We start from the raw sequence: 27822 nt of genomic DNA, 5'->3' as shown, positions 1-27822 counted from the left end.
CATCTGTTCATAGTGGTTGTTTCTTGTAACACTGTAGGATTCATGTTAACTAGTATTGCTGTGCTGAATGTTAAAGTGGCCAAATATAAGAGTTGTTCTGCTATTTGCTGATCCAGTGTTTCAAAGCCTTTCATCTGTTTTGAATGGGGAGTAGCCGGTTCATTGGACTGTATTTAACTGTATCTAAATAATAATAATAAATGGTGGTCTTAAATAAATTGAAGTCAACTAGAACTTCTTTGCTTGCTCCAAGCTTTCCATGTAAAAGTGAAGGTACCTGTGTCCAGGAGTTCAGGCAATGCATGTTACTCTGTTTGCTCCATCTCACTGTAGAGATCTCTATCCTCACTACCTAAGTGAAGGTTAAAGTCCCTCTGTTCTCCGTATTTTGTGGACTTGTTAGTTCTTAGATGGGTCTGAGCATGAATATGTCTTTTCATAGAATGTTATACTGTGTAATGAAAAATTGAGGCTCTTTGATCTCCTTTTAGTCCAACTCATCCTCCTTTGATGCTTAGTAATATGTGTGTGATAGTAAAGAAACTCCCTACAGAGCCATCCCTTCATCTGTTATTATACAATGCAGCAGTGATTTCTGCTGTCACCTGCCTGTCTTTATCAATGACACTTGTAGAAATACATATGGTGATATCCCATTGTTGATGGGAGGTAGGGGCAATTAAGGTGTCAGTTTTTGCTATGGGATACATTAAGAAACTATAAGAAAATAAATAGATAAAATCTGAAATATTAAAAGTCCAAACAAGACATCTTTCTTTCTCTCTCAATGGTTCTCAACTGAACAGATCAGATTTTATTCCTCTTAAAAGTACTGTTGTTTCGGAGACTGGTTGACATCGCATCAGATGTTTATTGGCAAGTAACATTTATTACCACCTTGAATTATATGCTTCGTGCAAACAGCCTATATGTGTTTTTCCTTTTTCCCCTTCTTCAAGTGATCCTTCAAAGTGTGGCTTGTCTCCAAAGATTTCTTAAACTAACGTCTTGCATGGCATTTTTACTGCCAGTGTATTTACCGACCTGCTACCTATCACTTTCACTGAAAATATGTATTTTCACACCAAACTCCATGGCAGATGCCATATATCGGTGCATATTAAAGTGAAACAAACATATAGCAGTTCAATGCTTTTATTAACTTGGTGCACATTAAAATGCCAAAACGGTCATGTCGTACCAAATAGCAGAGGTGTTCTCAGTGCTCCAATGGCTGCTCCCTCTTAAACATGAACTAAAGCTTAACTAAAGAAGTAGCTAGAAGTGTTGTACATTATGTTTTGTGCTTCTGTATCGGCCCAAGGCAACCACAGCCCTTTAGCAGTAAAGATCTGTGTCTCCAAAGATGCCCCAGTAGCTCCCCATCTTATTTTCTGCTGATTCACTGCACATGCTCTGTGCTGCTGTCACTTACTGAGCTTAGGGACCCACTCACAATATACAGTACACATAGAATAGAAATGTCACAATATAAGGCTGATTAGTAATTAATACAGATAATTACTACATGTCAGCACAATTGGCATCAGAATTTAATAATCTTATATTACAGACCAGCCTCATTTTGTGATTGATAATTTGCGATGACCCCTAAATTTAGCTGCTCAGAGCCCAATGAGTATCGGAGACCCTTTCCAAGATGGTGACCCCCTGTGACAAGTATGATGTTCTGGATCATTGCTGCTATTGAGGAGTGGAAACTTTACGCTGATGCAATAAATTCAATTGATAAAATATGGCATTATTAGACATATTCATTTTTAGGGTTTAGTTCTCCTTTGAAACATTTCTCCGCTGGGCACTTCATCAGAGGTATACACTAAGGATGAGGTGGAAAAGTGAACAAGCCATGGCCAATTATACTCGGACTCTTTTTAGCCAATACGTTAATAAGCTCAAAAGTGCTGTTACTGACACTTATTCAGTAGTGATGGACGAATCTGGTCCGTTTCGATTCACTGAAAAAATTACGAATTTCCTGCGAAATTCGCAAAACGGCAAAACATTTGCGAAACGCATTGAAGTCATTGCGCATCAAAATTATTTTGACGCACGTCAATTTCAACACCCGTGACAATTGTTATACACTCCTATTTTGGCCAAATGCATTAAAGTCAATGGGCGTCAGAATAATTTTGTTTATGTAATTTTGTAATGTTTATGTGCGCGACTATTCTGACGCGCTTCAAAATTTTTTTCCACACAGCAGATTTTTTGCCGGCAGCGAAACGTGGAAATTCGCCACGCATTTGCGAGCTGGCGAATTTATTCGCCCATTACTACTTCTCAGTAGATGGAAGGTGGCAGGGGTTCTTTTTGATGGATTTGAAGTTGTCAAGCCACAATATGATCTGAAGGATGATGCAGATAAGTAAAGCCAGTTTGTTGTGTTTAGAGGTATTATGTACTCTTTAATTAAATTAATCTATGCATTTTTCTAGCCTTGGGGTGTGTCTAATGAGTCCCAATGTTCAACAGATTTGAATGTGTTTTATTGGATTCTGAAGTTTCTCTTTTTCTTGATTGGCACACCTGGTAGCACCGCCTACTGGTTTCCCATTGGCTTCCTTCTTTTTAAATATCCTCTATGTAGTGTTCAATGTTTAGCCTTTGACTAAGTGTCCCTGGTAGACACGAAACACGTCAGGCTTTGGTTCTTCATTATGGAGAATAAAATGTAAGCTTTTTAACCTTTTACAATCTGACTCCGGCTCTATTACTTTGTGGGTCCAGGCTTGTGCCCGCCTCTTCTGACGTTTCCTGGTGTTTAGAGGTTGGTAGGGAGTGTTGGACCCATGGGGGCTAAAACCCAGGGCCCCATCCCAATCATGAGCTGCTCCGCACAGAAAACCAAGTACTCTGCTGTACAATAAATGGGTTTATAAATCCAACATACAGAATAACCAATACAAGAGGCAGAGAGGCCCTGCCCAAAATGGCTTATTTCATACCAGTTGGGAGGTATGTTATTTTATTTCTAAAAAACCAAAACTGTGGGTATAATTGCATTCATTTGGCTATATGATGGAAAGAGGGAGAACCCATGGCTATCAGCAACCAGTCATTGCATTTAAAACATATACTATAGCTTCATCCCAATGAATGTTTCCAGGGGCTCTCCTTTAGCATGAAAGAGAAGAGAGATGCTTGTGCAAGTTTCCAATGCGACTCATATTCACATGCAGAGAGTCTGCCGGTCATTCTACTGCTGCTGCTGAAAGTGAAAAAAAGACAGCAGTTGAGGCTTCACATTCTTTTTCTCTATATTTGCATGTAAAACCCATACGCTTGTTCTTCTGCACATTATCTGCATAACTGTTCAACAATAGCTGTTGTAACAAGCCAAGCAGGACACAGCTCTGGGCTCTAAGAAAGGTAATTTTTCTAGTTCTGACCTCAGACAGCAGCTCAGAAATACGAATGTTCGGCATAAGAGATACTTTTGTACTTTTTATTATCACTAGCAGCAGTTTATAGTCCGGAAAGATACTTTTTATCTTCTCTACCACAGACGGCAGTTAAGTTTGGATCAAATACAAGGTACTGTTTCATTATTATAGGAAAAAGGAAATCATTCCGTACTAGCAAAGATACTTTCTATACCATTTAGCACATGCAAGCAATGTAGCAGTTTAATGTTACAGGATTGTTTTTGTAGTTTAATGCAATGATAGTGCAGCCAGGGATATTAGAAGTCACCTAGGAGTATTATATCGTCTATATAAATGCTCATTAAAAACCTGTATATATAGTCATGGAATATACTGTACATATATTTTAAATAGGGGTTGCTTTCGGCATTTTATTATTGGAGCTTGCCCAGCAAGAAATGTTTTTAATTCAGAATTTTTCATTGTATAGGTATGGGATCTGAATTAAGGAAGGCCATCTCCCGTAGACTACATTTTAAACAAATAATTATTTTTTTTAAAATGATTTCCTTTTTCCTATAATAATGAAACAGTACCTTGTATTTGATCCAAACTAAGATATTGGAACCTTATTGGAACCAAAGCCATTCTATTGGGTTTAGTTAATATTTAAATTATTTTTTGTTGACTCAAGATATGGAGATCCAAATTATGGGAAGACCCCTTATCCAGAAATCCCCAGGTCCCAAGCATTCTGGATAACTGGTTCCATACAGTGTCGGACTGGCCCACCGGGATACCGGGAAAAGTCCCGGTGGGCACAGGTGTCAGTGGGCCCTCGTGCTGCTAAACATTTCGCCTATTTCATGGCCATTAAATATTTCTATGAGAACTAAGTGGCTAAATAGATGGAATAACAGATTATAATATGTAAAGAAAAGATACTAGTAGAATAGGAGAGGAAGAATAATAGTACTAAGAGTGGGCCACTTGTCTAAGATTTATTGGTGGTCCCCTGGTCAAAGGTTTTTAGGCGGGCCCCTGGTGTCCCAGCCCGACACTGGTTCCATACCTGTTCTGTCTTTTAAAGTCTTAAAGGAACAGTAACACCAAAAAATTAAAGTAATGAAAATATAATAAACTGATTGCCCTGCACAGGTACAACTGGTGTGTTTGCTTCAGAAACTGCTATAGTTTATATAACAAGCTGCTATGTAGCCATGGGGGCAACCAATTTAAGCTGAAAAAAGAGAAAAGGCACAGGATACTCGGTAGATAACATAACATATAAGCTCTGTAGAACACAATGGGATTCTTCTGAACTTATCTGTTATCTATTGCGTATCCTGTGCTTGAATGGCTGCCCCCATGACTATACAGCAGCTTGTTTATATTAACTATAGTTGTGTTTCTGAAGCAAACACACTAGTTTTACCAGTGCAGGGGACCAGTATATTATATTGTCATTTCTTTAAAACACAGTGTTGGTGTTACTGTTCCTTTAAATGCTTCCTACTATGAGCCCCTCTGTGTGGGCTGGCGGGTGGGCACAGCTCAAAGTTGATTCACGACTATACTGAAGCACCTTGGCATCTGCTAGTTTAACAGCAGCATTATCATTCCTTCATCTAAATATTAGAAATTCATATATGTTATGCTAATAAGCAATTAGGCATGTTATTAATTTTAGAATGTCAATTGTGTACTGGTACTTTAGCGGAAACCACAAGTCGCTAGACAGTCAGACTGAGGATGCCAATTGATGCTGGGGCCTTTTATCACTCACAGACCAGTTACCAATTTGTTTTTAATCAGCTTAGTAAAAACTCTCTCATTTCCTATTGTAGCGTCTTCATTTGTAGCTGTTTATATTCTACTTCTGTGTAGCTAAAGAGGAGGAAAAGGCCATAGGAAATGTATAAAACATATGTATAGAGTTCAAGGGGTTTTCTAATAAAACGGCATGGATTTTACCAAGTATTAATTCAAATTTAATAGCCTTTTAACATTGTATTATGAGGCTATTGTGCCTATAGTTATACTGCTACTATAGGCACCATCTCTCCCTACTATACCTGCTATCCCACAGCCACACTCCCTTCCCAGGGACTATTATCCAACTTCTACTATAGGCACCATCTCTCCCTACTATACCTGCTATCCCACAGTCACACTCCCTTCCCAGAGACTAGTATCCCACTGTTACTATAGGCACCACCTCTCCCTACTATACCTGCTATCCCACAGCCACACTCCCTTCCCAGAGACTATTATCCCACTGTTACTATAGGCACCATCTCTCCCTACTATACCTGCTATCCCACAGTCACACTCCCTTCCCAGAGACTATTATCCCACTGTTACTATAGGCACCACCTCTCCCTACTATACCTGCTATCCCACAGCCACACTCCCTTCCCAGAGACTATTATCCCACTGCTACTATAGGCACCATCTCTCCCTACTATACCTGCTATCCCACAGTCACACTCCCTTCCCAGAGACTATTATCCACTGTTACTATAGACACCATCTCTCCCTACTATACCTGCTATCCCACAGTCACAGTCCCTTCCCAGACACTATTATCCCACTGTTACTATAGGCACCATCTCTCCCTACTATACCTGCTATCCCACAGTCACAGTCCCTTCCCAGACACTATTATCCCACTGTTACTATAGACACCACCTCTCCCTACTATACCTGATATCCCACAGCCACACTCCCTTCCCAGAGACTATTATCCACTGTTACTATAGGCACCATCTCTCCCTACTATACCTGCTATCCCTCAGTTACACTCCCTTCCCAGAGACTATTATCCACTGTTACTATAGACACCATCTCTCCCTACTATACCTGCTATCCCACAGTCACAGTCCCTTCCCAGAGTATTTTCCCATTGCTACATCTTTCCCTCCTATACCACTATCACCCCACCTTCCCAGAAGCTTTGTTCCCAGTCATGTTGGCATTTGGTTGATTGGGGGGGGGGGGGGGTACAGCTGAAAGGCCATATTTGCCAGAGCCCTAAAAATTGCAGTATCTAGTCTTGTTCTTTTGTACACAGGACCCCTGAAGACAACTTTGATTGCTACCCAGTGGCGTAGCACATTTCTTATTTGGAAATGTTATCAATTTTAAATTTTCTCTTGAATTTGTCTGTGTAATGGACAAATTATCTACTTTATACTTTATCTATTAACAATATATTTGCCCTAATCCTATTTCACTTGTATGAACAGATGGCAAGCAGTGCTAAAGTGATTTCCCCAACATCAAAGGTATAATCTTCAACTAAAGGACTTACAATAAGCATATGATTTCTGCTAGGGCAAACTCTCATTTGCAATTCATGCATTTTGGATGATAAATTGGAACTAAATGATATCTAGGCTACTTATATAAGAAATATTGTATTTAAACAAGAAAAATGTGAGCTTTTCACTGCTGCTGGGTTCTGAGCTGGCATTCTGTGGATGTGCCAAGGCTGAAATAGGAGCTGTGAATCTATGTATGTCTGTCTATTTATATCTTCTTCACTTTTCTTTTGAACCATATTCATTAAAATTCAGTGCAAATGCATAGGGTACTGCCAGCTTGGCATAGAACCAGAAAGCTTGAATTCTTGGGTTTAAATGGTTTTTTTTTCAGTATCTTATAATTGATCTTTAATTGTGTATGGTAGACCCAAACCTTGAAGAAAAGTAATGGGGGTCCATAGGGCTGTTTCATCCATTCCCTTCTTTGGCTCCCCAGACGTATTCTCTACAAGGCTGAGCCACTCTGGTGCTTTGCTCCACTGGTTGATGTTGCCAGAAGGTTAATGGTGTTTAGCTGCACTGGCAAATATGGTCCTGGGCGTAACCAATTTCTAAGACCCGGACCCGACCCTAAACAGCAACCCGCAGCCCACAACCCGAACAGCAACCCGCATATTTACCCACTTTAATCCGCTACCCGACCCAGACCCGCAACTGCCTTATCCGCAACCCGCCGACCTCCATCAAACAGGAAGTGATGCTGCTGCAAATCCGTAAGTGATGTCATCAAAAGTGGGCGGGGACAGAAACAACTTTTGTAAAACTTTAAAAGGAGTAAAAAATAGACAATATTACATAAGATAAGAAATTTACATGAAACCCAACCCGCAGACCCGCAGGTATACCCGCCCCTGAAAATCCTCCCCTTATTCAGCAGGCTGCCCTCTTTTTTTTGCGGGTAACCCGTGGGTACCCGACCCGCTGCAGGACTCTAAAATATGGCACAAAGGACTTCTTAAGTGTGGCTGATTTCGATTTTTAATAAAATATGCATATCAAATGTCTTCTATTTATTTAAAAGCTATTCATTTCACACTTATCAGTGCTAAGCTCATTGTATTTTATTCTCCAATTATTCTTCCACTGAACAAAGTGGGGCTGGCAGCCTTACTGGAGCTTGAATGGCAAGCATAAGGCTAAAGTCAGCCATGTTGTTCTCTCCACTACTGTCAGTAAAAATCCAAATGCCACCCATGCCTCATGTTATTGACTTCAATGGCACCCATTGCTGTGCACATGGCAAATTCTGGCCAAAAGATTGCATTTTTGAGGATAAAATACATCCCATGTACAAGGTGACAAGTGAATGTTATTGAAGCCAAGGACATGAGGCATCGCCTGGAATCATTGTTTCCCGCTGGCAGAAAATACACCAGACCTGACATAAACACAATGGCTTATTTATATCGTATTTATTTATTGCAACTGAACACTTTTACAAGGGTAAGGAACACTTCTATTTATATGTGTACTCAACCATTCAGTTCTTTCAGCGTTACTGGATCATTTTAAGAAATGACATTGTACATTACAACGTCTGTACAAACAGTTCCTGTTTGTATCATGTGGTTTTGTTTTTAGGTGCCAAAGTATAGAATTATTTTGCCCTTTCTATTCGTTTTGTGCGGTTATTGTAACACTGTGTAATGCTGTTCTCATGCTCTTGGAATTTGCTAAAATAAAATCCTCCTTTCTGAGGTGCCATGTCATTATTTTGTGCTGTTCATTTTATTTTCCCTAGTAAATCTAGAGAAGTAAATGTAGCCATTGTTGCGTGTATACAAAGACTCTTGTATTGGTTATAATTTCCTGAAAGGTTCATCCAAGCAGCAACACAATTACCTAATTTCCCCTGAGTCTCTCCTGAGGATAGTTGCCCGGTGCTGGCTGGAGGGGTCGGCGCCTCTCCCAACAAATTCAATAAAGAAGGTTAGCCAAACAACACAGGTCAGTGTAGCGGGGATCTCCCCTACACGTTTATTTTGTCAAATGATGTAACGTTTCGGGGGCGTGCCCCTTCATCAGACATGCAGATTCACTCTCAAACAGTGTTTAAAAACCCTAGGTGATTTACATAATTAACGCAATAATTCAATTTATAAGTGAAAAATTAAGCAAAATACATAGTGAACAGTAATACTACGTGAGCAATTTTGACATTATAAGCATTGTTTTTCCCTATGTGTTAGGTTTATGGATCTTCTTCTCTAGATTTATGTATTTAATTATACAAGCGTTTTTTGCACAATTTTTGCACAACTTCTGAATTTTTACAGCAAGGATGGGCCTGTATAAAAAAGGACTTTTATCACTTGGAAATTGGGACTAATACTACCGTAATTGGCCACAGATTTTTTCATATAAATCAATTTTCTTAAAGAAGTTTTAATGTTTTCTAAACTTTTTAAGAAGCGTTTTTACAGTGCTTATAATATCAAAATTGCTCACGTAGTATTACTGTTCACTATGTATTTTGCTTAATTTCTCACTTATAAATTGAATTATTGCGTTAATTATGTAAATCACCTAGGGTTTTTAAAAACTGTTTGAGAGTGAATCTGCATGTCGGATGAAGGGGCACGCCCCCGAAACGTTACATCATTTGACAAAATAAACGTGCAGGGGAGATCCCCGCTACACTGACCTGTGTTGTTTGGCTAACCTTCTTTATTGAGGTTCATCCAAGCGCCAGGCAGGGGGAATTGTGTTCTTTCATCAGATGCACATGGGAAAACAGGGAGAAGAGCATGTGTGAACATTTGGGTACTGGCTGAGAAAACGATTACGAATAATGCCTTCCCCATTTTAAATAATCCATCCTTATAGGGATTCTACTATGTAAAATCTAATTCCTAACCCAAAAAGTGTATTTTTTTTTTTTTTAGTTGTAGTATTGGTGCGTAGGCAGTCATATCAGGTAATTTGGCCTGGTCATGTGCTTTCAGAAAGAGCCAGCACTTCAGGATGGAACTGCTTTCAGGCAGGCTGTTGTTTCTCCTACTCAATGTAACTAAATGTGTCACAGTGGGATTTTTACTATTGAGTGTTGTTCTTATATATACCAGGGAGATGGTATCTGATTACCTTCCCATTTTTCTGCTGCTGGGACGGGGAAAAGCTGTCAAGTGCAATTTTTATACAAATAATACAAAGTCCAGTCATACATACCAATATCTTTAGTGATGGCAAGACCAAAGGCATAAGGGCTTTCTACTTTACTTAAAATACAACTCTAAGCTGTCACTCAATCTTGCTCTCCCTACTATACCTGCTATCCCACAGTGACAGTCCCTTCCCAGAGACTGTTATCCCACTGTTACTATAGGCACCATCTCTCCCTTCTATACCTGCTATCCCACAGTCACACTCCCTTCCCAGAGACTATTATCTACTGTTACTATAGGCACCATCTCTCCCTACTATACCTGCTATCCCACAGTCACACTCCCTTCCCAGAGACTATTATCCACTGTTACTATAGGCACCATCTCTCCCTACTATACCTGCTATCCCACAGTCACACTCCCTTCCCAGAGACTATTATCCCAATGTTACTATAGGCACCATCTCTCCCTACTATACCTGCTATCCCACAGCCACACTCCCTTCCCAGAGACTATTATCCCACTGCTACTATAGGCACCATCTCTCCCTACTATACCTGCTATACCTGCTATCCCACAGTCACACTCCCTTCCCAGAGACTACTATCCCACTGTTACCATAGGCACCATCTCTTCCTACTATACCTGTTATCCCACAGTCACACTCCCTTCCCAGAGACTATTATCCCACTGTTACTATAGGCACCATCTCTCCCTACTATACCAGATGCCCCACAGCCACACTCCCTTCCCAGGGACTATTATCCAACTTCTACTATAGGCACCATCTCTCCCTACTATACCTGCTATCCCACAGTCACACTCCCTTCCCAGAGACTATTATCCCACTGTTACTATAGGCACAATCTCTCCCTACTATACCTGCTATCCCACAGTCACACTCCCTTCCCAGAGACTATTATCCCACTGTTACTATAGGCACAATCTCTCCCTACTATACCTGCTATCCCACAGCCACAGACCCTTCCCAGAGACTATTATCCCACTGTTACTATAGACACTATCTCTCCCTACTATACCTGCTATCCCACAGTCACACTCCCTTCCCAGAGACTATTATCCCACTGTTACTATAGGCACCATCTCTCCCTACTATACCTGCTATCCCACAGTCACACTCCCTTCCCAGAGACTATTATCCCACTGTTACTATAGACACCATCTCTCCCTACTATACTTGCTATCCCACAGTCACACTCCCTTCCCAGAGACTATTATCCCACTGTTACTATAGACACCATCTCTCCCTACTATACCTGCTATCCCACAGTCACACTCCCTTCCCAGAGACTATTATCCCACTGTTACTATAGGCACCATCTCTCCCTACTATACCTGATATCCCACAGCCACAGCCCCTTATCAGAGAATATTATCCCACTGTTACTATAGGCACTGTCTCTCCTGCATTTCCAGGTATACTCTACAGGTACAATCTTTGCTTCCTTTACCTCCCTTTCCTCACAATTGCTGCAGGTATCCGCTTACATTTCTACACCGGCAATATTTTCTCCTCTGTTATTTTCCTCTGTTCACTGGATGGATATTATGCTGCTCCTGCAAATAAGGAGTGAGTTTGTTGTATATTGACCTTTTCTACTCACTACTGCTGTGTAGGCCCATCAGCAATCTCCCCACCTTGGACTTCCTTTAAGGACATGTTTGTATGTAGAAAGTATTGAGACAGCAGCAAGGTTTGGAAAATGAATAAATAAACCTGCGCTGTAAATCTTTAGCTTGAATCCTGTGAACCTGTGCGTAACAATCAAGGCTCCTGTGTTTCTGATCAAGCACACCGATAAATGAGAATCCATAATGCACTAAGAGGAATACATTGTTCAGAAAACTGCTAATTGATTTTGAATAATGGCCAAGTGGAAGTAAATGAAAATGATTGCCAGCTGTTTGAGAGATGCTCCAGAAAATCTGATTCTGTGATTGCAGAGGTCATGAATTTAAAGTAATCAATTGCATTACACAGAAGCAAATTCTCAGTAATTTTGTTTATCCAAGTACAAAGGCATTATAGCTGCATCTGATGCTTTGTACAGACATTAGCCCAGTCTCTAGAAATGTCTGTTTCTGTATTAATAACAACAGTCAGTCTCAGATGACTTCTGTGTGGGAGAAAAGCCGTGTGTCCTCGGAAAGTAAGCGCAGAGCTGTTCCCATCCAGACTTAGAGGTTGTTTCCCTTTGGGTTAACTTTAAGTATGATGCAGAGAGTGATATCCTGAGACAATTTGCAATTGGTTTTCATTTTTTACAACTAGTGGTTTTTGAGTTTTAGCTTGTTACTCAGCAGTTCTTCAATTTGTAATTTCAGCAATCTGGTTGTTGAGTACAACTTACCCTAGCAAATATGCACGGATTTAAATGCAAGCCTGTATTACTCCTCTTTCTATTCAGGCCCTGTCCTATTCATAATCCAAAGTAGAAATATCAATGAATTTGTAGCCTTCCAGAATTTTTTTTTTTTGTTTTTAGATGGGTCAGTGACCCCCCCCCCCCCATTTGACAGCTGGAAATAGTCAGAAGAAGGCAATTAAAAAAAAAAAAAAGAAAAAGGTATTCATGGGGCAGGTTGCAAAACTCCTTCAGGGTGAGGATGACATTGGGGCAAATTTACTAAAGGTCAAAGTGACTAATACTGGCGAGAAATCTCCAGCGTGACGTCATGTCGGGACTTCAATGATTTACTAACGAACGCTGGTGTAAATTCGCCAGCTAAGGAGATAGACTCTAGTGCTACTTCGCACTTTAACAAAAGGCGAATTTTGCGCTCTGGCGAATGGACGTTATTACACAAATTCACTAAGGTGCGGATTTTAAAAAATCGTTACCTCTTGCTCTAGACTTGCCTTCGCCACCTCAGACCAGGTGAAGTGCAATAGAGTAGATAGGACTTCCTCAAAAAGAATTTGTACATTTTTCTAAGTCCCAAAAAACGCTGCAGACTTTTTTCAGTTTTTCAGGGTGATAGGCTGCAAAAGATCGTCATTTTTTTTTTAGGGTACCCGGCTTCCCCCCTACATTTCCTTACATATGGCACATAAACTATATACTAGGCTCATGTGTAGGGCAATATAACAACTCTATTTTCTTTTATTAAGCTTTCCCAGGCTTGTGTAGTGTAATGTATTTGCTGCAACATATACGTCCATTGAAATTTAACTTCCTGGCATATGCAAATTAGCCAACGCTAGCGCAACTTTGATTTGCTTGCCGAATTGACGCTATCGTAACTTCGCCATCATTTGGCGCCCTGGGCGCAACTTCGGATTTTTGTGAATTACCGTTGTCCTGGCAAATTTTCACCTGGCGAAGTGTGGCAATGTGAGCGAAGCCGTCGCTGGCAAACTTTCGGAGGTTAGTGAATTTGCCCCCTTGTCTTGTTGATGCAGTCCTCTGGGGATCCATGCCAGTGATAAACAATCTCTTTAAAGTTCTTATAAATTAAACATATTGACATTGTATAAAGAAAGATAAATAATAACCTAGGATGTCGCCTAAGCTGCGGTCAGATGTAGCAGAAACAGCCAAACCACTCATTCTTGAAGTTATTGGCACTTCATTCCTTGTTTTGTTATGTTTACTCCAGGGAGCAAATATTGAGTAGTAGTAGTCATCTGCAGTACAGCGAGCACCTCCCAGTTTGTGATAATTACTATAATAATACCAAGTGTATATTGGTGTGGGATTTCCTCCTGGGCCTTATGTTGCACTTCAGCATTTGTTTGTATGCAGTTGCTTGAAATAAAAACAGCCTAAGCTTAAATGGCGCTCCTGGACAAACTGATACAGTTATGCAATTTCAAAAAACGGTCCGCACACACCAATGTTGCAGTCGGGGATTGTGCCCCTTTTATTAATGCCACCAACAATCAACGTTTCGGGGGGAACACAGCCTCCCTTCTTCAGGATTGCATAGCAGTAAGGAGACCGGGCTTGGTCAACGGAGGACCAGCACCACCACGCAGAAAAGTGGAAGGAGGTGTGCGGTAATAAATATTTTATCAAACTGATACAGTGCCATAAATATATATATTTTTTTTTTAATAAAATTCTCATTTCTTTCCTATTTTGAATCTACCAAATAAAACTTTTGAAGATATTGAAGTGCTTAAATGCTTTTTAAAGGGGAACTATCGTGAGAAGGAAAATGTAATATAAGCTTCAGCATAAGGATGTAGGAAACTTTGTAAATACAATCAATTAAAGATTTTGTATTGTTTCTGAAATAATCAAGTTTATATTCACTATTTCTCTCTCGGCATCTGTATCTCCTCATTCTGTCTTTATGTAGCAGTTGGGTGTCAGATATTCATTGACAGTTAAAGCTAAAAGCACAAACGCCGCTTCGTTTTCCGGTCGCCCAAAGTTGCCTCACGAGTAAACTTCGGGCGACTTCGGAATACGAAGCGTTGCGTGTGCTTTAGCGCAATCGATTTTTCATTTTAGCCGGCGCAAGACAGAAGAAAGATTGGTTGCCGCAAAGACGAGGCGATTAGTCGCCAGGCGACTAAATCTCCCCGAATCTCCCAGTGTGCCCTAACCGTAAGGTAGAACTAAAAGCTCCCGGCCAGCAATTAGCAAATCGTTCTTGCAATTAATTCTCTTTTCTTTTATGAGTGCAGCTTGTTGCACGCACACAAAAGGAGTGAACAGGTGTTTGTACAGGATGAGCCAAGCACCAACCCTTTTACAAGTGGTCATTAAACAGCCACAATCTATTTTTTCTATCTGTGCACAGATTTCATCTTTCCTGCCAGGAATTTTCTAACCCACGTTTTTTAGGATGATATTGTTCTGTCATAAATGTTGTGGTCCTTTGTACCACATCTGTTTAAAGGGGTAGTTCAACTCCCAGTTTGTGATAATTACTATAATAATACCAAGTGTTAACTTTTATGGGAGAATAAAATATGTTTAGTTTGCGCAAAAAACATTTGCAAACACCTTTGCGATTGTTAGTGACCATGTTTGTTCCATTTGGACTTCCTCGCAAAGTTTGCGACCAGATTGCCCCTTCCCATCCCTAATTTGCATATTTGCCTCTTAATGCTGCGACCCCCTTTATCGGATGTTGCGACAAAGAAAAAAAAATTGTGCGCACTCTGAGACGCAGCACACATTCCGGTGCAGAGACGCGCCGAACATGCCAGAGTGGCAGGGGGGCCAGAGAGGTGCCCTGGGGCAGTAGCCCCAGTGGGCCTTGGGCCCCCCCAGTCCGACCCTGCTTAAAGGGCAAAGAAAGTCTGATTCATTGGAGGTGCAATCCAATCCCTGGGAGGAGGGGGGGTAAAAATTAACACAGCCTGACTCACCAGTGTAGACTCTTTTAAATTTGGGGTGGATGCAATATTCATCTTTCCTTAATAAAATGTTACCATGAGACTTCAAGACGTGTAGCATCTTATCTCTGCGGTTGGTATCATTCAAACACTGGTTGGCTGACACCATGCTGACTTTCTTCTTACTTTGCAACTCTGAAGTTTGTTTTCCTTGAACTTCCAAAACCATTAGATGTTCAGAAAAGCCATCTCAAAACTTTTTAGAAGATTTCAGTACTGTGGGACTTCTGTAAGATGGTACTAGAGTATAGTTTTGAGAACATTGGTTTTTATTCCCGTATTCCCTATAACATCCAAAACGAATTCTAATCTAAATGAATTCTAAAACCAGGAGTTCAATCTGTCAAAAAATACATACAGCCGGACAGAAAATAGTTTGTGCCTGTTTGACTTCCTTTGTATCTTTATGGGCTTATCTTATCGAAAACTGCCTTACTCATATGTGATTCTTTTTCCTTTTTCTAGTTGGTTGGAGGAGAGTTCGACCTGGAGATGAATTTTATCATTCAAGATGCAGAAAGCATAACGTGTATGTCGGAACTGTTAGAGCACTGTGACGTGACATGCCAGGCTGAGATATGGAGCATGTTCACTGCTATTCTACGGAAGAGTGTCCGGAACCTGCAAACCAGCACAGAAGTTGGCCTCATTGAGCAGGTTCTTCTGAAGATGCCCTCTGTGGACGACATGATTGCAGGTACAGTTTGTCTTAATATTGGGGCTGCAGCGATTGATTGTAGCAGGGGGAACAGCCATGTTTTGCAGTATTAACCCCCCTCGCTCCTTCCCATTATCACAAGTGTTTTATGGTTGCTTTGCTAGAATTTACACCTGCCATGAGAACTGTTTCAACACAGTCTATCTCTTTGCAGGTTCTCAACTTGGGTTTATTCCCTTCTATGTTGTTTTTTTTTTTTTGTGTCCATAGCTGTAATGGCATACTTTATTAAAGCATAAGTAAACCTTTAAAATAAATTAATGTAACACTGATGAGGGTGCTATTCTCAACACGTTTGTAATATACATTCATTATTTCTTTTGTTTTTATTCCAAGATATTAAGGGATACATATGCTGTTAAAGGGATACTGTCTTGGGGGAAAACATTTTTTTCAAAATGAATCAGTTAATAGTGCTGCTCCAGCAGAATTCTGCACTGAAATCCATTTCTCAAAAGAGCAAACCGATTTTTTTTATATTCAATTTTAAAATCTGACATGGGGCTAGACATATTGTAAATTTCCCAACTGCCCCAAGTCATGTGACTTGTGCTCTGATAAACTTCAATCACTCTTTACTGCTGTACTGTAAGATAGAGTGGTATCACCCCCCTCTCTTCCCCCCCCCCCAGCAGCCAAACAAAAAAACAATGGAAAGGTAACCAGATAGCAGCTCCCTAACACAAGATAACAGCTGCCTGGTAGATCTAAGAACAACACTCCATAGTAAAAATCCATGTCCCACTGAGACACATTTAGTTACATTGAGAAGGAAACACAGCAGCCTGCCAGAAAGCATTTTCTCGCAGCTGGGAAATTGACAAAATATCTAGCCCCATGTTAGATTTCAAAACTGAATGTAAAAAAATCTGTTTGCTCTTTTGAGAAATGGATTTCAGTGCAGAATTCTGCTGGAGTAGCACTATTAACTGATGCGTTTTGAAAAAAACATGTTTTCCGATGACAGGATCCCTGCACCACCTGCTGGTCATTTTCTACCACTGACCACCAAGTAGTCAAGGAAGTTGTCCGGAGAAAGACACTGCTCTGATGTTCTTCTGCTTAGGAAAGATTTGAGAGGTTTCTAATTTTTATCCTAAGCAGAAGAACATCAGAGCAATCTCTTTCTCCTGACAACTTTCTTGACTACTTCATGGTCAGACTGGTGGGAAAATGACCAGCAGGTGGCGCGGTTGTAACAAAATTAATTCATATTAACTGCACATGTATCCCTTAATATCTTGGAATAAAAACAAAATAAATAATGAATGTATGTATATTACAAAAGTGCTTAGAATAGCCCCATCATCAATGTAACTTTCACTTATTTTAAAGGTTGACTTATCTCTAAAAATTACATGGACAAATGCCGTCAAGGGCTTATTACGGAGAAAAAAAAACAAAAATCATAATTTAAATGAAATTCTCATTAGTCTGCATTATCAACAATTCTATTATTTATTTCTGGTATTTTTATCTCATAGTTTTGTTTTTAAAGTAATGAACGTTTGGCAGTCCTGCACATCTGAGGTGGTAGAGGTGTCCTTGCAGAATGAGGTCAATTCTACAAGGAGTCTATATGTTCTCCTCATGTATCAGTTGGGTTCCTCTCACCCTGTGAAAACATTCAGGAATTTAAATTGGCTTTTGGTTAGTACACATATCTAGTATATAGAAATACATACACAATACTATAAGCCGTTTTATTTCTTTTGCATCAGACCAGCCAGTGACTTGCTGGTAACTTCTGATATTGTGCAAAATAAATAAACTTTTCTTAGGAGTTCAACATGCTGCCGGCTTCCTTCCATTAGGGTTTATTGCCTCCCAGTGCTGCAGTTGTAAAGCCAACCACCTGAAACCAATTTGACCATAGAGTCCCTGTATATTGGGCTGTAGTTGATTTGCCATTTAGAGGTTTTGCCTCTGAACAACTAGAACAGTACATTCGCCCCTTGTTGCCTATTTTGCACAACATGCTCTGGATACACTTGTAAGCTGCTAGATCTGTATATCTGCTTTACTTAAAGGAACAGTAACACCAACATATTAAAGTGTTTTAAAGTAATAAAAATATCATGTAGTGTTGCCTTGCACTGGTAAAACTGATGTGTTTGCTTCAGAAACACTACTATAGTTCATATAAACAAGCTGCTGAGTAGCAATGACGGAAATTGAAAAAAAGGCTTATATGGCACAGGTTAAATAGTGGATAACAGAGAACACTAGTATACTCTACAGAATTTATCTGCTGTGTAACCTGAACCTTTTCTCTTTTGAATGGCTGCCCCCATCGCAACACAGCAGCTTATTTATATAAACAATAGTAGTGTTTCTGTAACAAACACACCAATTTTACTAGTGCAGGTCAACACTGCATTATATTTTTAGTACTTTAAAACTAAAACAATTTAATTTTTTAAAGTTACTGTTCCTTTAACACCCTCAGTTGTCAGCTCCACCGTCCTCATGCTCTGCTATTATTTATATCTTTCCATATTCTTTCCTCCTTTTCCAACTCCCCCCCCCCTTTTCTTTCTCCTCTTTTCCTCCATCATGTAAATAAATATGTACTGTGATTTGTCACCAACTGCCAATGGAAATTTGCCTATAAATCAGTAATGGCATCGGTTCCATTATCAAGAATGCTTGGGACCAGGGCTTTTGCAGAGGAGGGATCTTAACATCATTTGGATCACCACATTTTATCATTCAAATAAAACCAACAAGATTGTTTTGCCACCAATATGATTCATGCAGTTTTGTTACCATCAATTACAAGCAAGTTTTTATGATTATAGTGAACGGAAATCATTAAAAAAAATTTAATTATTTGCATAAATTAGAGTCTATGGCAGATAGCTTCCCTGTCATTTGGAGATCTCTGGATATCAGGTTTCTGGATAAGGGATTCCATGATAAAAAAAAAGTTTGATTTTTTACAGTGATTTAAGTAGATGTTCCTGGGCTCTACAGCAAATTCTATTTAGGGCCCCAAAACATTGGTAAGCTGACCTATTTAACCAAACTCTTACGGGGCCCTCCACAGTCCTGGGCCCTCCACGGTCAGTGACTCCCGCAACCCCCTGTGAGACTTAAATTTTAAAGTTCTTGTTAATTTTTACTGCTTATCTTTTAATCAGGTCCTGTTCATCATACAGTTCCTTGTGTTTTTTTTTTGTTTTGTTTTTTTAAAGATTTTATTTTTCTCCCATTTTTAGAACATAAACTAAAATAACAACAGATAAATAAAAGATGAAGAAAAGTAGGTGAGATAGAGGAAGAGAGAGAAGGCAGAGAGCGTCTCAAGGGCCATTTACGATAGTCAAGTGACTCGTACATCCATATGTATGAATACCTATGTTGTATCATATTCTTTGCACTGCTACCCAGGTGCCCAATACTGCATTCCATTTTTTTGGGCAGCCTCTGGCTACACATGTTCGTTTCTGTTTAGAGAGAGAGTAGTTTTTCTTTCCAGAAGTTGAGTGAGGGGGCTGTCATAGACTTCCAGTGAAGTAGAATTGATTTTTTTAACAACAGTTGTAAGTAACAAAGTCTCACAAACGATAACACAATGGATTCGTATATGACTCCAAGAAGACAAACTAGGGGAGAGCGTTTCAGGCAGGTTGAGATTTGCCGCAATGTATTGTATGACCTCAGCCCAAAACTGCTCAACTACTGTTCACTCCGAAAATTCATGAGAAAAGGTTCCTACCTCAGTTTTGCACTTTGGGTAGGTGTCAAATGCTGTGGGATACAATTTAGCTAGCCTGTATGGAGTATAGTAGACTCTGTTAATACATTCGGTTTGTATAAACCCCTCCTTCATAGACATTTCAGGAGCTTGTTTTAGAGCATCTCTCCAATTATCATCCTCCAATTCGGGGTTGTTATCCTTTTTTGCTTGGGCTTTTCCAATGGATCTTGTTGCATAGTGAAAGTGGCTTTCGCAGACCTGGCTTGAGTAGGTATTTTTTAAAGTTGTTTCTTTGGTCAATATTGGTCTAATAGGGAATTGTGATTGGAATGCGTGCTTAAAGGGGAAGGAAACCTACTTGGCGCAAAAACCCTCCCCCCCTCCCGAGTGTTGCCCACCCTCCCTCCTCCCCCCTGGCCTACCCGTCCCACTGGGCAAATGCCCCTAACTTGTTACTTACCCTTCTGCGCAGGTCCAGTCCAGGGAGTTCACAGACGACATCTTCTTCCACGCGATCTTCTTCCTGCTTTGAACGGCGTTTTGGCGCATGCGCAGTAGGAGCATTTCGCCGGTACGGATCTACTGCGCATGCGCCAAAAGTCATGATGTACTTTTGGCGCATGCGCAGTAGATTGTACCGGCGAAATGCTCCTACTGCGCATGCGCCGGTCAAAGCAGGAATAAGAGGGGGGAGGGTTTTTGCGCCAACTAGGTTTCCTTCCCCTTTAAGCTGGAGGTAGCGAAACACCATGCTAGGGGGGAGGTTATACTCTTGTTGTAAGATTGAAAATTGTTTAATTTCCCCTCCTATAATGATGCCATTTAAAACTATAATGTTATAGTTGGCCCCAACAGCTGATTTCTGGTATGAGTTGAAAGTGGGGTATTGCCCTACAAGGGGATCCAGATTGATCATGCCGAGGAGGTGCCCATTACCATGCCCAGGGCTTTCTGGAAGGCCGCATCACTGTAAGCATAGGTACTGTATTAATGAAGTGTTGGGATGGACCGCTATACAGTGATCTGGCCAACGCTTCAAAGAATCCCACTACTGCTGCCTTGAGGGCCAAGGTTACCCAGTGACAATCCACCAATATGCAAATACCAACTGACTAGTCAGAATATAATTTAAGATCTGGCAGGGCTAAACCCCCTCCTGTTGTTGGGGCTCACAGTGTTTTGAGTGTTATCCCAGGGTGTCCATCTGCCCACAGGAGTTTTCTTAATAGGCTTTCGAGTTTCCTTGTTTAAATCACTGCCTGGTTCCAAGTTTTCCAAAACAAAAAAAAAAAACACTTTGCTACTGAATTTCCAAACTGGAAACTCAGCTGCTGACATACGACACTTTAAACTTTATGCCGTACAAGAAGTAGGGTGATTAAATATATTGTATCCATAACCCTTCACCTACTGTTATATTTTACAGCCTGGAGCCACAAACGCTGGGCATCCCTGACATAGATAGATGTTGCTCTACATATTTGTGTGAGCCCCGTACCTGCACAGATTTGTTGAATACAATACCTGCTTGCCCAGGGGCTATGAAGCTTTTGTAAAATGGCACTTGCTGTGTTTCTCGTATCTTAATGCTGCAATGGTACAAGTAGAGATATGCTGCAGTGGGATATTTATAATCTGTAGGCAACTCAAAACTGTGTCAGTTAGACAAATAAGGTCTGGGTGGGCCATGGGCAGGCCGTGGGTGGGAGGATGATCCCTGTCTCTTATTCAAATCAGTGCATGGTTGCTAGGGTAGTTTGGACTCTAGAAATTGCAAACTTTAGAGCTGGTGAATAAAAACTCAAAAACCTAGAATGATAAAAATGAAAAACAATTTCAAATTGTCTTAGAATATCACGATCTACATGATACTAAAAATTGATTTAAAGGTGAATGACCCCTTTAAGGTCTGGTGCAGAATGTATTGGTTTCTGAGCTGTCGTGTATTGGGAATCTGAATTAATAATTAGGGACTAAAATATTACAGTAGTACCCTGATTTTTAAGGACATTCCTTGGATTTTACATTTAGTCGTGGTCCCATTTAGACAGTTCTCTTCCAGATTTTAGGATTTTCTGGAATTTATACTATTGTTGCAGACGTCCCCCTAGATTCAGGAAGCAACAGAAGCATGGACATTGTTCTAGGGGAGGTCAATTAAGGGCTGTGATTGGCTGTTTGATAGCCTCTATGTGGACTGGCAGCCTACAGGAGTCTCTGTTTGGCATTTCTGCTAGTTCTCATACAACCAAAACTTGCCTCCAAGCCTGGGATTCAGAAATAAGCACCTGCTTTGAGGCCAATGGGAGCAACATTCAAGGGGTTGATTTCAATTGCCCAAGAGCCACTGGTTGAGGATCACTGTTCTGTTCTATAAAGATATGGTTGGTCCCTGAGCTTAGGCATCTAACAACAGGTTATAGCATGTAAACATACTCAGAGACAGATCTGCACAGCAAGGGCTGCAGTTGCCTTGTGCACTTAAAGAAGCCTTAAACATAATGTTTATCATTTTTGGCCTTAGTTTCAGGTTAATTTTCCTTTAATATTTGGTTCTTTTATGGGACACCATCCCTGTAGTCTCTGTTACTTAAAGGAACAGTAACGTCAAAAAATAAAAGTGTTTTAAAGTAATGAAAATATAATGCAGTGTTGCCCTGCACTGGTAAAACTGCTGTGTTTGCTAAAGAAACACTATTATTGTTTATATAAGTAAGATGCTGTGTAGCAATGGGGGCAGCCATTCAAAGGAGAAAAGGCTCAGGTTACACAGCAGATAGCAGATAAGCTCTGTCTGTCTAATGGTGTTATCTGTTATCCATTAGTTAACCTGTGCCATATAGCTGTTTTTCAATTTCCGCCATTGCTACACAGCAGCTTGTTTATATGAACTATAGTAGTGTTTCTGAAGCAAACAGATCAGTTTTACCAGTGCAGGGCAACACTACATGATATTTTCATTACTTTAAAACACTTTAATTTTTTGGTGTTACTGTTCCTTTAAGCAGAATGAACCTGCTAGTCTGGCTAGTAATCCCTTCCCCCTTCCAGTGCTATTTTGTCATAAAACAGTTAGAGGCCCATTTATCAAAGGTCAAATTTATGTAAATACTTTATAAAATAACTCTAATATCTAATTGAATAGTTCTGACTCAAATTCGAATCATATTTGATTCGTATTCGAATTGTAGGAAAAAACTGGATTGCTATTAACATCTCCATATGGCTCAACGGACCTCTGCCATTGACTTGTAAATGAATTCGGCAGGTTTTAAGTGGTGAATTTTCGAATTAGGACTGTTTCCATGGTCAAGTTGTGACAAATCTCACATTCAAATAGGGCTTTTAAAATTAGAATGTGTGAATTTTGACATTCGAAAACTTGAATTCGAATTTACTATTACTATTGCTTTGCCCCAGAGAGGGAGAGAAGTTGTATGGGAACTGTTATTCAGAATGCTTGGGACCTGGGGTCTTCCGGATAAGGGATCTTTCCATAAATTGGATTTTCAGACCTTAAAGGGATACTGTCATGGGAAAACATGTTTTTTCAAAACGCTACTCCAGCAGAATTCTGCACTGAAATCCATTTCTCAAAAGAGCAAACAGATTTTTTTATGTTCAGTTTTGAAATCTGACATGGGGCTAGACATTTTCCCAGCTTTCATGTGACTTGTGCTCTGATAAACTTCAATCACTCTTTACTGCTGTACTGCAAGTTGGAGTGAAATCACCCCCCCCCCCAGCAGCCAAACAAAAGAACAATGGGAAGGTAACCAGATAACAGCTCCCTAACACAAGATAACAGCTGCCTGGTAGATCTAAGAACAACACTCAATAGTAAAAACCCATGTCCCACTGAGACACATTCAGTTACATTGAGAAGGAAAAACAGCAGCCTGCCAGAAAGCATTTCTCTCCTATAGTGCAGGCACAAGTCACATGACCAGGGGCAGCTGGGAAATTGACAAAATGTCTAGCCCCATGTCAGATTTCAAAATTGAATATAAAAAAAATCTGTTTGCTCTTTTGAGAAATGGATTTCAATGCAGAATTCTGCTGGAGTAGCACTATTAACTGATGTGTTTTTAAAAAAAAGCGATGACAGGATCCCTTTAAGGCTACTAGAATGTCAAGAAGGCTATTAACATCTCCAAATGGCTCAATCGACCTCTGCTATTGACTTGTAAATGAACTCTGCAGGTGGAAAATAATTGAATTAAGACTGTTATCCATGGTTGAGGTGTGTTAAATTTCACATTTACATTCAAATAGGAGGATTAAAATTAGAATGTGTGTATGTTGACACTCGAAATTCGAATTTACTATTCGATCCCTTGAAAAATCTGCCCCTAAAAATTTCGACTTCTAAAGTGAAGGAGGAAGCCCTAGCAAGGAGAGTGGGTTCTAATGAGACAAACGAGTTTAACATATTTTTCTCTTTTCAGATCTTCTAGTTGATATGCTGGGAGTACTTGCCAGCTACAGTATCACAGTGAAGGAGCTCAAGCTTCTGTTCAGCATGCTGCGGGGAGAAAATGGAATCTGGGTAAGCTGCGGTCAGAGACACACGATATCGTATGTTGCTTCACTGCAGCTTTAGCCTGTCATAAATTCTCTCCGGAGGCATGTTAAAGTAAACGTGTTTCTTTTGCTGATTAATTGCCTCTTTAAAGTAGCCTCTAACAGCCCATTCTGAATTAAGCATTCTGTTTATGGTCGCTCATGCTGGCTAGTGCTTCTACTAAGCCTGTGCTATTCTTACTGTTTTGGCAGCCAAGACATGCGGTGAAACTGTTATCCGTGCTCAATCAGATGCCACAGAGACACGGGCCTGACACATTTTTCAACTTTCCTGGAAGGAGTGCCGCAGTAAGTTCCGCTTCTTCAAAAATGTATCAGATCTCTTTCATTTCTGTCCCCGCCACTGTGGGAATTCGCTGCTCATTATATTGATGCATAATAAATGGGTTCATGTTAAATTCAGTGTTAATAAAGTATGCGCACGAAGTACAATTGGAGCTGATTTTAGTGATGCACACATACAGTGTACACGACATTCACTCCACAGCATTAATCTCTGTGCGATTCGGAATATGGTGGTTTGTGAGCCAGATGCTTCTTCAATGGCTGCTTCATCAACATTTGGCATCTTTTTAGAGCATAGTAGAAGATTGTGAGTAATTTCTCCAAAAAAATAATAACCAAAATATAATTAAAAGTTCAATCCATTTATTGGGACATACAGGAAAAGGCCTGACGCGTTTCGTGCCTGTTGGGGGCACTTATTCATATTAAGTGCCTCAACAGGCATGAAACGCGTCAGGCCTTTTCCTGTATGTCCCAATAAATGGATTGAAAGCTATATTTTGTTTTGTTTTTTTTTGGAGAAATTACAATATTTTGAGTTCTACTATGTACTATGCGCCCATGGACTGGGGTGAACTGTGAGCAAATCTCCTCATCCTTACTGTTTTTTTCATCACTCTTATTATTATTATATATCGATTTTCAGTGGTGCTAACAGGGTCCTGGTCCAGGGGTTAAACCATCAGGAGTCCTTGTCCCAATCATTGAAGCTTCAAGTAGGGCTTCAGTTAAAAAAGTGTGTCTTAAGCCATGGGGTCAGTGATTCAAGCTGAAAGTGGAAGCATAGATTCCATTGCAAGATGCACTCTTTAGAATAAAATGGGAATATATACACATACTGTGCATAGCTGTCTACAGAATTATAGAATAGAATAGGGCACTTGTTGCCTAGTGGTAGTTTATTTGTATGTGCTGGATACATAGATCCATATTTAAATGTAAAAAATATTTTTTTATTATTTACTTTAAAGCTATACTGGTCATTGCTATATCCGCAGTATACAATGTTCTCTTTTCTTTGCGTGATCCCAGGCTATTGCACTGCCTCCAATTGCCAAGTGGCCTTACCAGAATGGTTTTACTCTGAACACATGGTTTCGCATGGATCCCTTAAATAATATCAATGTTGATAAGGATAAACCATACCTCTACTGGTAAGTCACTCATATTCCTCTGAGCTGCCTATATACAATGCCTAAACTAAGGATACTGTAGGTCTTTGTACAGCAGAACCAGTTTATTGCTGGGAAGCTGAGCAGTACATAGACAAAGCTTCCAAAGCTCAGCCAATGACATGCTTTATTCCAAGTTCTTTACTATTTCACTGCCAAACTAAAGATCTCAAAAGAGACAACAGGAGACATACTGATGGGAACTATTGATAGAGATAGTGAGGCAATTAGAGGTGATTCACCTTTACAAAACCTGTTTTCGTTAAGTAATATGACTTTCTTTACTGTTAAAATGTAAAAAAATTGTTCAATGTAAAAAAATTAAAAAATAACTATTGGGTAAATAGGCTGTGCAAAATAAAAAAACATCTGATATAGTTAGTTAGGCAAAAATGTAATGTATAAAGGCTAGAGTGACTGGATGTCTAACATAATAGCCAGAACACTACTTCCTGCTTTGCAGCTCTCTTGGTTTCCACTGATTGGTTACCAGGCAGTAACCAACCAGAGACTTGAGGGGAGGGCCACATGGGTCATAACTGTTGCTTTTGATTCTGAGCTGAATGCTAAGGATAAATTGCAAACTCACTGAACAGTTTTGTCCCATGTGGAGCCCCTCAAGTCCCTGACTAACTCAGAGTTAGAGAGCTGTGTTCTGTTATGTAGACATCGTCACTCCAGTCTTTATACATTACATATTCGGCTAACCAACTATATTAGAAACATTGTTTATTTTGCACAGCCTATCTATTTACCCAGTTTTTATTTTTACACGGAACTGTTAATATATTAGTTCAAGGCTATTTAACACAAGCTCCACACTCTGTATATGACCCATTGGATTTTGATGCCCCTTTTTCTGTAATATATTTTGACTATAAACATGCAATATGATAAACAGTGTCCTAATATTATTATCACATTTTTAAAGTGCCAGCATATTTCACAGTGCTGCACAATAGACATATACATCAAGCATAAAGATTAAATACAAATATTGACCAATACAGGAGGTAAAGAGGGTTCTCCATATTAGAGCTTAAAGTTGCAGATTGTGGTTGCAGTCAAGAAAGAGGCAGTATAGGGAGGATAATAAATCACAAACCATGCAAATGTAAATCATCTCAATCACCTATTGAAAAGCTGTGAAAAGTTGATTAGAATCTATGTCATTCTAAAAGTTAATAGGTGAATTTAGAAAATTGGGAACCTGGCTATGCAGAGCTGCCACCAAATAATTCATTTTAAAACATACAATTTAGAAAAAAAGGTAGGAAATAATGTAAAAAAGAAAAAACTAGATGTCATGTATTTATTAATAACTAAGTTTCAGTGTCGGACTGGCCCGGCGGGACACCGGGAAAATACCCGGTGGGCCCCGACCCTAGTGGGCCCCCGCCGGGCCAGACCCCCCTCTCCCAAACAGTTTTTCGGAAAAAACTATTTCGGCGCATCGCAGCGCCATTTGCGCACCCGCACCTAGCGCCTTTTGCGCATGCGCGCTTAGTGATTTTTGCGCATGCGCGATGCGCCGCCTGACGGAGTATGCTGATCGGCGCTTCAGCTCAAAGTAGGTAGCGGGGGCCAGAGGGGGCCCTGGACAGCGGTCCCGGTGGGCCCCGGGCCCCCCAGTCCGACCCTGCTAAGTTTTGTGATGGTGTAGTGCCCCTTTAATGACAGGGTTCATATATGTCTACAAATGCAGGGATCAAAGAGCATTATTGAGTGCAATAGCCATGGTTTTTCCCATAGATTTTCAGTTATTATAATTTCAGCATTGTTGAGGTTGCAAGAGGGCTTTGATCCTGCTGCAATGGGGTTAATGCATCAAAATTAGTGTAATTGCACTCGTTCTTAGCTGTAAAACAGATGCAATTGCGCTGTAAAATATACCCAGTCTGGCTGGATTTATTTCCAGTGGCAGAGCGATGTGTACACTCGATTCTTTAGGAGCAAGTTCAGAGTGATGAGAAGACACTGGAGCTACTGTCTGGTCCGGAGGTGGCACAAGCTCCAGGGTTCCTCTAAGTCAATAGGTGCAACTGCGCTTGATTTGAAACAGAATGCAGGAAGGATTGAGCAGCGCTGAGCACAAATATACTTTGGAATTAGTTCATTGGGGAGGTTAAAGGCAAGATAAAAACACTCTTAAGATGAAAGATTA

General features: G+C 40.2%; 1 protein-coding gene across 4 annotated transcripts in view; it reads left to right on the top strand.

The window, feature by feature from the left end:
- LOC108709943 (neurobeachin) overlaps positions 1-27822 on the top strand; it is a 444274-nt gene that overhangs the window by 78844 nt on the left and 337608 nt on the right. For all 4 annotated transcript variants that reach the window (XM_018250245.2, XM_018250244.2, XM_018250243.2 and 1 more), the window contains exons 2-5: positions 15662-15893; positions 24066-24166; positions 24394-24489; positions 25519-25640. In XM_018250245.2, the coding sequence (XP_018105734.1) occupies positions 15662-15893; positions 24066-24166; positions 24394-24489; positions 25519-25640 (551 nt within the window). The remainder of the gene's footprint in view (positions 1-15661; positions 15894-24065; positions 24167-24393; positions 24490-25518; positions 25641-27822) is intronic.

The sequence above is a fragment of the Xenopus laevis genome, chromosome 2S (genome assembly GCF_017654675.1).
Source record: "Xenopus laevis strain J_2021 chromosome 2S, Xenopus_laevis_v10.1, whole genome shotgun sequence".
Classification (NCBI taxonomy): domain Eukaryota; kingdom Metazoa; phylum Chordata; class Amphibia; order Anura; family Pipidae; genus Xenopus; species Xenopus laevis.
The sequence above is the reverse complement of the archived record's forward strand: the minus strand, read 5'-3'. Positions and strand labels throughout refer to the sequence as shown.